At 40.4% G+C, this 14,507-nt stretch overlaps 1 protein-coding gene across 1 annotated transcript; it reads left to right on the top strand.

Annotated features, from left to right (window-relative positions):
* Positions 1-7,238: 7,238 nt before the first annotated feature.
* On the top strand, positions 7,239-14,414 carry LOC112574605 (organic solute transporter subunit alpha-like). The gene is made up of 8 exons (XM_025255802.1): positions 7,239-7,365; positions 8,574-8,651; positions 8,979-9,139; positions 9,711-9,784; positions 10,109-10,267; positions 10,705-10,816; positions 11,145-11,397; positions 11,677-14,414. The coding sequence occupies exons 2-8, from the start codon at positions 8,600-8,602 to the stop codon at positions 11,901-11,903; spliced, it is 1,038 nt and encodes a 345-aa protein (XP_025111587.1). The 5' UTR covers positions 7,239-7,365; positions 8,574-8,599; the 3' UTR covers positions 11,904-14,414.
* Positions 14,415-14,507: the final 93 nt, after the last annotated feature.

Genomic DNA, 14,507 nt, shown 5'->3' with positions numbered 1-14,507 from the left:
TGTCGTCATTCGTCAACGACCGCCACTCGCTTGTCATCGTCGAGGATTCTTTCACACACTGAACTCTCTGAACTCACCCCTCCTCCAACTCACACGGTTTCTGGTGTGTATAAGGGCCCTGCTCCCTCAAACTCCTCAAACCACACAGGGGCCAGTCGCACAATGATTTAATTTTAAACACTTTAATCTTTAGGCATTAAATGTGTTTAGATAGTCAGTTACAGAAACACAGATCACAATACAGTGTTAGAACCTTTTCATTATTTACAAAGTATTTTAAAAACTGTGTAAGCCAGACTTTTGTTCATGTCATCACAATTTTGTTTGTGCTTGAGCCCCGCATGTCAATGATACTGTGTCTCCTGATGTACCCTGAACACTTCACAAGTCTGTGTATTCATGACGAGTGTGCAGCTACAGGCCTGAAATCCTCTCAGTTCGTATGTTAACTTCTTCATACTGTGGTGACACACAGTCGAAGTTATGAGGTAAATAATTTATTGTCAGCCTTCAGGATGTAGGTGTAGATACAGTTGCTAGTCTCCAGCCTGTGCTCCTCACCTTGAGTTAGTTTGTATGAGCGTGTGTACAATGGTCTCCTGTGTGAACGCTCCATGAACATTTTTGCAGGGACAGACTATGTGAACTTTCATGCAAACCAGCCAAAGCCAGCTGCAATGTTTTTCGAATCATCATTAGGATAGCTTACAATGCTCCTGAACAGGAGAAAATGTTCCTTTGCACGAGGTTGCAGATGCAAATGTTGTGGCAGTCTTCTCCAAAACCTATGCCAATCAAAAGAATAAGAACCTCTCTTTCTTTCTCTCTCTCTTCCCGCTTTCTTGCAGCTTGAAAACTTGAAAAGTGATTTCTTTTGGCAATCAATCAACGCGGTCCTGACAGGCTGGCGCTCAGAGCCGTGTGGGCTTCGCCAAAGCTCGATTGGTTCACAGCACAAAGTTTGGCGAGATGATTACGAGGCTCCTGTAGTACCTCCGTGTGACCGGGGGGAAGAAGGTGGACTGGACGGGCTGCTGGCGCTGATGCCAGTGTGAAACCCATTGGCAGCCATTGGAACACGTGTCGTGGGCTCGTCAGCGTGCGGCGAATGTCGTTTAGTCTTCAGTTTCCGCCCTCCTGCTTCATGAACGGCAGCCTTCCGCCTGGAGGGACCATGTAGGTCTGTTGGCAGGGGACCTTTAGTACCTCAGGTCAGGCAGTGCACCAGTGTACTGAGCCTTGTACGTCCTCGTACAGGTCTCATCCGTGAACCCAGGGACAGTCAAGACGACAGTATGATAAAACCAAGAAATAATACATCTGACCTAGCGTGGATGTACTTGGGTAGTAATTATTGTAAATCGTGAGTAAGAAACATAGATATGCTAGTATAGATACATATTTTCAAAGTATAAAATACTTTAGTCTTATCTTATCTTATCTTAAACTGTCCCCCCGTGAAATTCCCTCCCCTTTGGTCCGGCATTGACCCTCGGTCCAGTTGTCTCTCTTCAATAGATGTTGAGTAACCGTGCGGAACGTTATCGATGATGTGGACACGTGTATTTGCTTCGATGACGAGTGTTCCTGTTGTTGTTGAGTATTTACAAACAGGAGGAAGACAAAGTAATTTTTAAAAGTTGTTTGTAGGCTATTTATAGACGAACACACCATGCGTGACGATAAATTCGTCTTTGACGTCAGCGCCACGTCATTCAGGAGGTAAGATGTCGCTGTTACCTGAGGCCATGGTTGACGATGAATGACTGCCAGTCCGTGTCGACACGGGTCAGTCCACTGCACGTGCAGCGCCTAAACCATCGAGTCGCGTGTCTTCTCACCTGTCTGCTTGGTGCTGCTGCACTCCTCACGTTTGACGTCAGACGACTGCAGCGATAACGATGACAGTCATCGCAGATACGGCGAACACTTCTTGACGAACAGCTTTACACGCCATCAAGATTTCGACAACTGCGAAAGATGGAATTGAAAAGATGCCAGGAAACAGAGAAAAACGTTTTGAACCTATGGGTGTGGCCGATCCAAATATGATCTTGAACGTGAATGTACCCGAGACTGTGCAGAAGCAAGCCCGAGAGTGGCGGAGAGGCACCCGGAAAAGGCTTTTCCATTCTGGAAGAAGTGTCGCTTACTTGCACAACAGTTTCCCATACAGGTATGACTCCTGTTTTCGAAGTCGTGGCCAACGTTTGTGGGATCAGCCTCGAGAGGTCAAGCAGCACCTTGCAGGTAAGGGTCGTCAGGAAAGTGAAACGCCATACCCAAGACCGCAGCACTTACCTGGTGTCAGCTGTTTGAACGACATGGTGGGAGACAAAGGGGTGGAAATGATGACTGGGTCGGTTAAAGACGATTGCCAACTACGACAGCCACAACCCTATGCCCATCACCCGCTTCATCCACACCACCAGACTTCTGACCGAGAAAAAGTGATTCGAATGAGCAGCTATTGCTTCACCATTATCAAAACCAGATTCCTCAGCGCGAGGACCACATGGTGAGAGGTCATTTCAAGCGCAGCCGTGCGTGCTTGAGACTAATTCCTGAACAGGAACCTTTAATATCGCGTTTCTTTGAGCCCACCTGTGAATTAAGCACGGAGGGGGATTCGACTCTTGCTGGCAGAACGACTCCCACCGCAGCGTTGGGTTCAAGTAAAAAGACAGAAAAGGAGGAAAGCCAAAAGGAAGAGGAAATGAGGCACAAATATTGTCGATCATTCATGATCGAGGACTCCAACTCGAAGAAAACTTCGAAACACACCTGCACAGCCTCAAAGAAAAGGAAGAACGACTTTCCTTCAACCAGCAAAAGCCCTAAGTCCCAACCGACATGTTGTGTGGAACCTCGGTCATATTTTGACAAGGAGGAGCAGACCGGTGCCAACGACAAGCTAACGATGACTTCTGCAGCAAAGTCTGCCTCCACTGACCCTCACTCGTCCAGACAAAGGTGTGGAGGCTCAGGTAACTGCTGCCTGCAGTACAGATGCTCATCGCCAGCAACTCCTCTGTTTCGTGGACGATCTCGGTGCCTGCGAAAAGCAGCCAATCACAAGGTCAGTTCCCCTCTCACTGGCCACGAACACATCATCCAAAGAAACGGTTTCGGCGAGTCCCTTCTCGGCCACAGGAGAGCGCTGGAGGCGAGCGGCAGTTTCGGGTGCACGCAGGACGATCTTGAAGTCACGTGCTCGAGATCAGCAAACAGCAGCAACACACCGGACGGAACCGTGGATGATATCACTGCTCTCTCGGTTGCCGAGACAGTCGACTTCTTCCTCAACATGACCTCGCCACTCAGTGGCTCTGATTCTGAGGACAGCATGGACTTTCCCCAGACTCTGGGCTTCTGGCAGCTGCAGGGGGAGGTCTTCACTTGAAGCGCGAGCCTTATACAGGTTGGCAAAGACTGTGTAGCAATGGATGGATTAGAATTTGTAAGCAACAAACTGGTCAGCCTGGACATTGTTGATGCAACTGGGGGAAAAGTGAGACTGTGTCCTAAGATTTCACAACTTAATGAGCGTATTAAGTTTTCAGAGATTTTAGAATTCGTTTGGAAATGCGTGTGTGTTTTGTTAAGGGGTCTAGTAACAGTGTTTTGAAAGTAATCTTTGCAAGATTTTGTTCTTGAAGGAAGCAGCTAATTTATTTTTGATCAATTCACTTAGTGTATTTACGAGACTGACGACCGACGACCTCTTGAACTATAGCCAGCTGAACCTTGAGTTCAAGATAGTTTATATACTCACATTACACTTGACGGTGAGGGATGCATGAGGACGTCTTGTTAAAATGTCAACACACTGAGTTTATTGGTTCACTCTGCAAGTCTGACCTGCAATGTTATGACCGTTGTGTCATGTTTGATTTCCAACCTACAGAATGATGATAGCAGTGGAAAGAAATGATCCTTTAAAAATCAGGACAAACAACTTTGGTTTGGCTCTGCAAGGCTCTTAGTCAGCGCTTCTCCAAATCTGCTGCTGCCATTGTTGAATGAATTGTAGCAGTTCACAGGAATCGGAAGCAGAACAGAGGCCATAATGTGGCATTAGTGGACCTGTGGGAGCCAGGGCAGGAAACCACTGCCTTACCTTTGCCTCCGCCTCTTATGATTCTGGGGTCTGCAACCGTTTCCTACTTGTTAATGGCTACCTCCATGGAAGCTCCGCCGACTGTGTTCCTTCACAGAGGAAAACTAAAGAGTAAAAAATCAACTATACAACAGCAACGACCATCCCTACCAAAGGCTGTTCCACTTGGTTTCAGATTCCTTCTGATACCTTCTCTCAGTTGATTCACAGATTCCCCTGTGTAGAAGATTTTCTTTTTATAAAGTTAGTTCTATGGTCGGCGTTTACATTACATGAAATAAGAAAGACAAATCGAAGGGTCTTCCTGCTTGAAATGTGATAAGTGGTGGATTTGTCCTCTGCCCAGAATGTCTTTCGTGAACTTTTTAATTCTTTGCTAAACTGATAGGTTCATAGCTGTATATTTTACACTTTGTTTGTAACCTGAGCTAGCTTTGATTTTCTTATGATCAAGTGAAGTTTAGATATTTTTTCCACGTTTAAGTCACCTCGCAGGAAAATGAATTAAAATCTGTTGATCCAAAGTTGTTTCAAATCCAAGAAAAGAAAAGGTGTTTCTCTTATTGAAAAGTAATCTGTCTTGGATACAGAGAGTTTATGAGAGTGAAATCCTAATTTACTTGTGCATATCTGCAATGTGTATCCTTGGTAATAATAAGGTAATTCAGAATGAAATGGTTGCTGTCAAAGAAAAAGAACATTTGAAAGAGAAATTTATATAATACAATATTCTTTTAATGATTCAGGCTTCTGGCTCAGTTTCATGGAGGATACAACATGATGATAATACAAAATGTATAATGCCTATAATTAGCATGCTCATTACTAAGACATTCCCTCATGTTTGTATACACAAGGTATAAATACAGGTATGCATCAATCAATTAGTTACCACACTATTGTATATATAATTATATATGCAGGTACAAACAGATATAAATCAAGCCATTATAGTCACTATACAATCATGAATATACTTAGGTACCAACACAGAGACTTACCAAGCGATTACTTTCTCTACATCATGTAAGTAATTTACATTAACTAACATTTCTATATGAAACGTGCGTATCCCTCAATCTAAAAGTCTTCAGTTGAGGCTATCGTAGCTTTTCCTTGTTTTTAATGTTGTGTTAATGAAGGAGCCATGTAAAGTAATCAGTATTCTGGTATCTGAGATAAAAGTGTAAAACAACAAAGGCATTGGTGCTTACAGTATTTTTAGAGATGAACTGTTTACTAGAAGCCATATATGTTGGACATACAAGGAGAAAGTGCTGTTCAGTTGTAGCTGTATTAGAACAAAACAAGTGGTTCAAATATTCTGAGTGTGTTAGTAGTGTTACTGATGGCCTTTAAGCACAGATATGCTCATTCTAAATTTTAATAATCTCTCATGACTGTTTTAGCCACATAAGGTAACAACGGATGTGAGTTTTGATATTCATTACATGAAAAATATGTTAAATTACTTTGAAGAGCATTGTGCCATTTCTGGTGTAACAGTCCACCAGTCTCTGCTTCAGGATTTCTTTTTAAAAAGTTTATGATCTCCAGTACCCTGACATTCCCACACCATACCAAAACAGGAATATCATAATGTAATGCAACTATGTTTCCTTCTTTCTTCTCATGTAGCAATAATAACATTAAATAGGCTTTCTTCTCCAAAACACCACACTGATGAATTAACATACAGAGGGTATCTATCATATTCCCCATTTGTCAAAATGCTATGTGCTCTTGTTGTGATTTCTAAAACCCTTTTCATTGCAAGGGTGGGAACCTTCTCAATAGTATCAATTACTCCTAACAACAGTCCACACAAAGCTAGTCCTTTTTCCCACCCTGCCCCCTCTTCTGATAATTGCTACTTCTCTAATCCTCTTCCTTTGCAAAATCAGGACACTCTGTCCTTGTTACTTGGTTCCTCTTTGTGTTTTCTATATTTGTATAATCATCAGTACTGTTCTTTAACCTTCCATCATTCATATGTTTTTTCTACTGTCCCTCATGTGTTGTCCATGCCTATTTCTTGTTCTTAAGAGCTATATATGAGCATGCTCCTTACAGGTGTATGTGCTATATAAATGATGTGTTTATTAGTATCATTAATGGCACAAAGATCCAATATTTTAGACCCTTTTAAAAGTACTGGCTGAACCTGAGCAACAAAGAGTTTGAAAAACAGGTTGGGGAAGTACCACCAATGTCTATACACACTTTTATACATACTTTTAATAGCTAAAAATAAAATGTCCTTTCATTACTTTCATACCATTGTTTGTAGCACTTTCCATAAATTGTTTCTTGAAACCATAAAAGTATGTTCTGTTTAGTACTGTAGACTCTCCTAAACCCTTCTTGTTATTCGTCAATTTTTTTTTTTCCATTATTTTCTTAATTCAGTCTGTAGTTGATTTAAAGACAGCACTTTAAATTTTTCTACAGACATTTAGCGCAGGAAAATGCACCAGTAGTTTTCTGGTTTACTATGATCCTCCTGTTTTTCATAATGGTTAATTTATTTCATTCATTCAGTCCACTGGTTAGGAAAGAATTAAACCCTTGTCAAAAAAGGTAGTTAAAATATATGATGAGAAAAGGCAGAACATAATCTGAGAATATCAATAAAATTCTGAAATTTAACCATCTGGTCCAGATCTCTGATATAGTCCAGCTGCCTTTTTGCTGTGTAGGAGTTTTAAAAACATTTGCAATTTCTTCTTTTTGCTATAACATTTTTGAGAATCTCATTATTTTCCTTGGAAGTGCTAATGACATCCTCTACTGTACTAATGTACTAAACTTTAATAATGCTGTCTGGGATTGTCACTTCTTCACTTGAACTGAAAACACAACTGAAATGGTTAGATCATTGTTCAGTAGAGAAAGGATTGCTTAGTTTTTTGTCTGGATAGTTTCAACAGTCCCCCAAGAGTTTAGAATCTGTTTGCCATCTCTGTATGGAGTGTCCCACCATGGAGAAATACAACTCAGCAGTACTCCACACTGTTAGCACCTTGTCATCAAGGCCATTTTATATCATTTAAAAAAAAAAGAGGCCGTCCACTTGTGAAACACTGTTGACAGAAGGTGCATTCAAGGGAAACAACCACCGCGTGGAAAAGGGTTAAGGGGATACAACTCTTGATAAAGTCACGAGAGGCAACCCACGGACGTATAATCATTTAGTTCGTGGGCAACAAAATAAAGCTGCTGCTTGGCTTACAGCTACTCGCATGGTAAGACATGGCTAATTAGCCGGCCTTAATGAGCCCAGTCTAAGAAAACTTACGCACATACACTTCATTGTCGTGCTTACTTGGCTTCGCTGACAGTTTTGGTAGTCAAAGTAGAAACTGAGCTCAAGTCGTCAGCCTGGGGATTAATGTAACTGCTCGTGCAAGTACTCATATCCATCAAAAATCACAATGCATGACATTAATTAATGTACACAAAGACAGCTGTCAAATGGCTGGTGAGGACACATGTGTCAAAAGATCAGACGAATCGTAGTCGTCCTGTACAGGCTGTACTGAGGGCTTTGTCAGTTGGACACAGGGATTAGCGAGCATCATGCAAGTCTGCGTGAGGTCAGTCATGTGGCAGTGATGAATAACCCAGACTAGGTGTGTAGAGACCTGCTGTTCATCCAAAGACAGAAACAACTTCTTAACCCAGGATGTTTTCTACGAATGTCCCCAGCAGAAAAATAAAAGAAGCAGCAAAATTCAAGTCTGTAAGCAACATCCCGGAGTACATTCTTATCTACAACATATGTCAAGATGGAAAATTGTTAGGGAAGGCTAATATAGGTCCCTGTTAATTATTCTTGTCCAAAAAGTTAGTGGTTTTGCAGCTGCTTTTTTTTCCCCATTTGTTTGAAATGGTGACCTGTTTCCAGTCTCTTTGCAATGTTGTGTTATTCATTTATGGTGTACGCAAAACTAAGTACAAAAAAAACAAACAACCTAAGCTTGTCAGTCATACACACACATGCACAATCTCGAAATGTTTGTGGTAGAGACAGTTTAATATCTTTTAGGAGAACATCATGCCTGAAACCTCCATGACTTTCATTTCCATCAGTTGAAGGCCAGTTTGCAACCTACATTTTTCAAATGACATCGTTTGGGATTCAGGAACTAACAGAGAACTGCAAGACCTTACTAACAGAGTTCAAACTTATGGAGGGGAGACCAGCACTGACAAGAGTAAATTGATGTTCACTGTCAACTGCAAAGCAGATATCTACACGAACATATCTACAGTTCAAATAGATAAAAAGCTTTAAGTGCTTGGTAAACACCCCCCTCCCCAAAAAAAAAGAAAAAACAAGCAGCTCTATAATATCAAAATCGAGATCATAACTGTAAGAAAGGTAATGAAGCAACTTGTAAGAATTCTTTGTTAGTAGCAGTAAAATGTTGTTTCGATTTGGTTATTGCAGGTTATTAAGATTTTGTCCATCCAACCATGTCCATCAACTGCTCTTTCAGCATTCCAGTCTCAGATGTGTACTTTTCAGGTAGGGATCCAAGCATGTCTAACAAGATCTATGCTTTCATTTCTCCTTGATAAGGAGCTTTTTCAGCCTTATTTTTGTTTTTACCATCAGCATATCAACAAGTTGGTAGTAGAGAAAGTGATAAACTTGCAACCTTTTTTTTTCAAGACAGTATTAATACTACAAAAGGTATTTCAAGACAGTATTAATACTACAAAATGTAGGACAGAACTTTTTTACAACTGAAATATAGTTCAGAGTATTGGAACGTACTGCTTCGTTTACATGTATCCATCAAGGTACAAATATTCATAAATGTGTGTGTTATGATGAACTCTAATGTTCCAGAGATATTACTGTGGGAGAAAATTGCAGTTGGGATATGTGTAGCAATGTGCCTGGGAGTTCTGGGGCTCTTCATTGACAAGGCATATTTTTTTATCAGTCATTACCACACAAGCAATCCTCAAATCAAGATAAAGTGCCTTTGGCTTGTTGGTATCTATCCTGTAAGTCCTACCCTACATAAAGTTATGTATGTTTTACCATGTTTTTGTTGTACCAAGACATATTTTTCTCTCTCTGTACGGGTGTGGCAATGACAATTCTTTATTAACGAGAGGTAAAGTAAGCAGTATATGCTTTATTATATTTAGCCCTCACCCAATACAGGGGGAAGAATAGGTAGTAATAAACATGTGAGAGAGATTATTAATTTTAAGAACAATTATTTTTTTCTGTTTCTTGTCAATAGTGTTGTAAAAGGAAATGATATGGCAAATAAAGTGAGATAATATACATTTTTCGCACCCACGAACCTATAGCTGCATAGCTATCTCAGTTGCATCGATACACCCGTATTGAATAAGTTTATGCTCTAAGTATACATTGTACTGAAATACAACCATAATATAAAAAAAAGTCAAGCTCAGCAGCAGCTTTAATGTTGTAAAGCTGTAAATCTACAAAGCATACCAATAAAGCTTGTTGACGTGTTTTGAGTGACTTACACTTTTGTATTACTGTTTACTATGAGTATTTTATCTCACTTTTAAAAATTTTTTTCTTTTGAATCTTAAGATTTTTGCAGTTGCTGCACTTCTGGCTATTTTTGTGCCAAGAGCAGCCCTACTGTGTGACCTTGTCTCCTCTGTGTGAGAAGTATTTACCATCTTGAGCTGACTAAAATTTTGTCAGGGGATGCAACCCAAGAATTTACAATAGGAAATTCCAGAAAGGAATTGCATCCCCTGGAAGTAATGAAGTGAACACTGCTGTAGTTTTAAACTTTGTAAAACCTTTTAGTCAGATGAAGCATACATTTATTTAGAAAATTAAAGACATTGAGATCATTCATGGGATACAAAGCTAAAGGTCTGGTAAGCATTAATTTTCCTTGAGCGTTGAGCAAAGGATGTTAATGAAAAGGTAAATTGACAAATTCCATACTGACCGCCAGTGTTTCTCTGTTTTAACAGTTATCTTGCAGTGTGTCTGGTCCACTTCAACTCCCTTATCATCCTGTACAGTGGAGGAGCACAGAAACTTCTAGAGAAGGTGAAAAACACTGGATTCAACCTACGGACCCCACCCTGTTGTTGCTGTTGTTTCTGTTGTCCTACTATAGATGCAACTGGGTAACCTATTTGCTTCTGTCAACTTATGCATTCTTTGTAATTTTAATCTCCTTTGTGTCACATTTTGTAAGAGAGTGTGTGTGGAGAGAAGGTTAATGATTGGACGGGATTCATATATGCATGTTATTTTTGCATATACCTGCTTAATGTGTACCATTATTAATAAGCATATTTAAGTTTGTGTCAAATAAAAATTACTTCAAAAATTCAGCATTGAAGGGAAGAGCTGAGGCAAAATATAATTTTCTAAGTTGCCCATTTCCATGACTTTTTTTCCTCTTTTGATGATCATTTCCTTCGTGTTGCTTTTATTTTATTCTTCTTTCATCATCTAACTTCAGAGACTACTGAAGCCATTTTATGCTGCTTTATTCATCTGATTTTAGAGTCGATGATGCAATTTTTCTGTGCATTTTTTTTTTATCATTTTTTTATAGCACTAATCTGAAAAAGATGCAGCTAATGGTGCTTCAGACATCATTTTTGCAGCCTTTCATTTCCTTTGTAACCATAGTACTTTGGCTGGACGAGAAGTACATTGTGGGAGAGGTATGTAAGAGTGAAGCCAATAAAAGTAAATGAAGTAAATTGAAATCACTCTTTTTCAATTAGAGAAGTTGTTTGTATTTTTTGTTGGGGGGAAAAATAGTCGGTGCAGTGTGCTATTGTATTTTTACTTTTCTTGCGTGTGTGTGTGTGTGTGTGAGAGATAGACAATGAGATAGAAAGTGAATGAGTTGTGCAGGCTGTGTTTCTTTTGTCATAAATTATCATTACCAATGGAAAAAACTGATGTGATGCTAACATGATGGGGTATTTTTATGTTGATCGATGCCTTATTTATCTTTTGAGTAACACCATGAATTTCCTTTTTCAGATATCCTTTATGAAACCCTACTTATATCTTGCCATAGCAAATGCCGTGTCAACGTTAGTGGCTATGTACGGGCTTTTGGTACTTTTTCAAAGTGTCCGTATCTTTCTTAAAAGGCACAGCATAGCACAGAAATTTATGGTGCTTCAGCTAGTGCTTATCTTTCACAACCTGCAAGGATTTATTTTTGAGACACTTGCCAAGAAAAATATTCCATCTTCCAATGGCTGTCTGTCGTCCACTGTGCGCAGTAAAGGTAAGTGAAAAAATGTGACTATAACTAGTAGTGCACTATAATGTTTTCCCCAATAAACTTGTCTTTTTAATTAATAACCTTAATCATTGTCATAATTATAATTTGTTAAGCTAGTCAAATCTTTCTTAATTTAATTTTCTAATATGTTATTGTTTAGCAGGTCTACTCCAAAATACCCCTCCCCACTACAGACAAAAACTTCATTCATTATGTTTAATATCATCTAATTTATTTTGATTTTGACCACTATCCATCACTTTCCTACTTGTATCTTGACAGCCTTACAACACATGATTTTGGTGGCAGAGATGTTTCTTCTAGCTTTTATGGCACGGATCTTGTACCGCAAGCCTCACACTGAAGAGTTTGACCTCGAGAATGATGACTCAGATTTGGACAAGAGTCTTTTGTCCACTGATAACGGCTGGAGAAGAACTCAGGGACCAGCCCGTGAAGGGTATGAACGGTTGCCAGGACACTCATTTGAAGAACACAAAACATCATGACTTCACTTCTGCTCTACGAAACTTCAGTCTTGAATTATACACAGATGAGCTTATTATTTAGTCCTCTGTTGTGAAAATTATTATTGCTGATTTATTCAGAACAATAACTGATACCTAAGGGAAGAGTTTTCAAACACGTATACGAAGAAATCCCATTTTCTCGCCATGACCTACGCCTCTTTTCATTACTTCTATAACTAGAATAATTTAACTTTTTTTCTTTTAATAGAGACTCTTGTGTCTTCCATGACCAAAGATTAATGAGAGAAAGTGTGATGCACTGTCCTGAGTATATATTATAGTGCTTGTGACCATTATTATTCTTATGTCTGTTTATATTTTAAATGCCTTGAGTCTGGCTCTTGCTGGAAAAAGGAGCTATCTAAATACACTGGCATCTGGCTTTTGAGATGGTATTAACTTGCTTCATGTCTGTGAATCTGCATTTCTGATGAAGCCAGCTAGCTGTAGCCTCTTAAGACTCCAGCATGTTTCATCCCTACAGACAAGAATGCGCTGTACAACTGACTTTGATTATATATTGTTGATCTGTTGATGAAGAGCCTATCTTTTATAATGCCTTATACAATCTGTTACAAACTGTGATTAGCTGATCACCTTTGCCCTTGGCTTTTTTAAGAGTGGTTGCAGTTACTGCAGGATGTTATTCTCCTGTTTTCAGTTTTACACTTTTATTCTTTTGCATCTAAATTTTGTACAGTTGTTCTTTCTCTTTGAAGAGCACATTGCTGTCAAAATAAATGTACTCTTCATGAGTATCCAAGTACAATCTCAAAGTTTTATTTGGTTATGAGGATTTTATTTTGGTTATGAGGATCGGATAAACATAGGTTTCCATAGGTTTCATACAAAACCAAAATCCATCATCACACTTTGTTATATTTATAAGATTCTCTAATACTATTAGAGCTGTTATATGAAGTGTGTGAGTGTATTTTTTACGGGACGTAGCCTGTTGTCATGGATTGTTTCTGCAGTGACATACCTGACTCCTAGCATTGAAGTCAGTCTTTGATGAAATAGCCTTATCTCTTGAATCTGTCGACTGTAATATGAAAACCAGGAAACGTTTTGAAAGCGTGTCACGTCGACAATCTACACGCCACTCCTTCCCAAGTTTTCATCTAAACACCTCATTTCCCGCCCAGGTGATCGCTGCACGCCCACCTGGGGTTTTGGTCATCACCGCTTCACTTCAGAGACAAACACGACTGTGTGCTGCCATGTTTACCACCGCTGTGTGTGCTTCTTGACTGCCGCTGAAACTGCGCCGCATGCACACGACTCACAGTCGCATAACCGCATAAATCTTGGAAATGAACCAGTTTCCGCACATCACCATTAGGGTAATCCTTACCTGGGAGGCAGCTGCAGGAACGATCGAAAATATGGCCTTTCCGTTGTGTCCCTTGGTTGTCGTTGGTTGTAGCGATGGAAACAAGAGACTGTAGTCACCCGGGAATGCACCGTAAACCGGGTAGAGAAAGCGAGAAAGCTGGGATCCCGCACTTCTCAGAAAGAGGACCGCATCCACAGATGACCAGGGCCGTTGTTAGACCGGGTGGTGAAGTGAAACTTTGCCCCGGCGATCACGTGGGGACACCAGGCTCTTGCCTTCGAAGTTGCGAAGCGGTGTGCAGACTCCACAAACATTGTTTTCTGCTACTTTACCCTGAGGGGCATCTTTGCCACTATTTTAAGCTATAGCTCCAGGGATAAAACTACTTCGGGGTCTGGACACCGCTTTATAACTACACAGACAAGACGCTTGCTCTCGGAGCTGCCCACCCTTGTCTCATAACCACGGCATCTGCATCAAAATTGCTGGTGCTGGGAAGGCCCTCACCTGTAACTTACCTTTACAAGTACTCGCAGGTCTGTGATGACTACATCCCAGGTACAGGAGTAAGTGATGACACCTGGTGGTGGATCACTCTGGTGACGGGGCAGGAGGTGCCGGAAGTGTGTCGGTTATTACTAAACTTACGAACACATGTACGCACACCTTGCTCGCGCCTATGGATGCGTAGTGTCAAGTAAATATTCTCTACTGGGATTTATATCGCTGGTTATCATCGGCATCAACACGTGTCTAAGCGGTTCTACGGTGTTTTTAAATCGAGAGAAGACAATGGCATGTCCAACAGCCTGAACTACGATTTGTTTAGGAGTTACATTTTGTGTGTTGGGATAAAGAGGGATGCCCTCTGGGGATTTTATGCTTGATGGTCAGGTTAAATTAATTTGTTTTCATGTATTATTGCAGAGAAAGCAATGTAACCCGTTTGTCAGGGACTGGCGATCCCTGGTCGCGGTAGTTCAATAGTCCACTGGGATCGTTTCTGGTGACATTCATTTGCTGGAACAGTTTGTGGCTGCAGGCAAATAAGCGTGTGTAGTTAAACTACTTGATGATGTATCGTGATTGTGTGCTCTCATTATTTTTGTTGTGTTTCAAATAGTGAGCAAATAGCGAAAATAGCCGACGGAGGAAAATCCTCTCTCTCTCACAGCGAACACCACTGTTTACTCGGTGCACTTCTACTAAAAATGTTTTCTCGGCTTCTCTTCCTCAACCGCCTG

Source organism: Pomacea canaliculata, linkage group LG10 (assembly GCF_003073045.1).
Source record: "Pomacea canaliculata isolate SZHN2017 linkage group LG10, ASM307304v1, whole genome shotgun sequence".
Taxonomy (NCBI): domain Eukaryota; kingdom Metazoa; phylum Mollusca; class Gastropoda; order Architaenioglossa; family Ampullariidae; genus Pomacea; species Pomacea canaliculata.
Note: the sequence above shows the minus strand (reverse complement) of the source record. Positions and strands in the feature narration are given on the sequence as shown.

Coding starts and splice junctions, on each gene's coding strand:
- LOC112574605 (XM_025255802.1), top strand. CDS start 8,600: ATGTCCATCAACTGCTCTTTCAGCATTCCAGTCTCAGATGTGTACTTT. Junction 9,140..9,710: donor GGCTTGTTGGTATCTATCCT/GTAAGTCCTACC, acceptor TTGAATCTTAAG/ATTTTTGCAGTTGCTGCACT. Junction 10,268..10,704: donor CCTACTATAGATGCAACTGG/GTAACCTATTTG, acceptor ATTTTTTTATAG/CACTAATCTGAAAAAGATGC.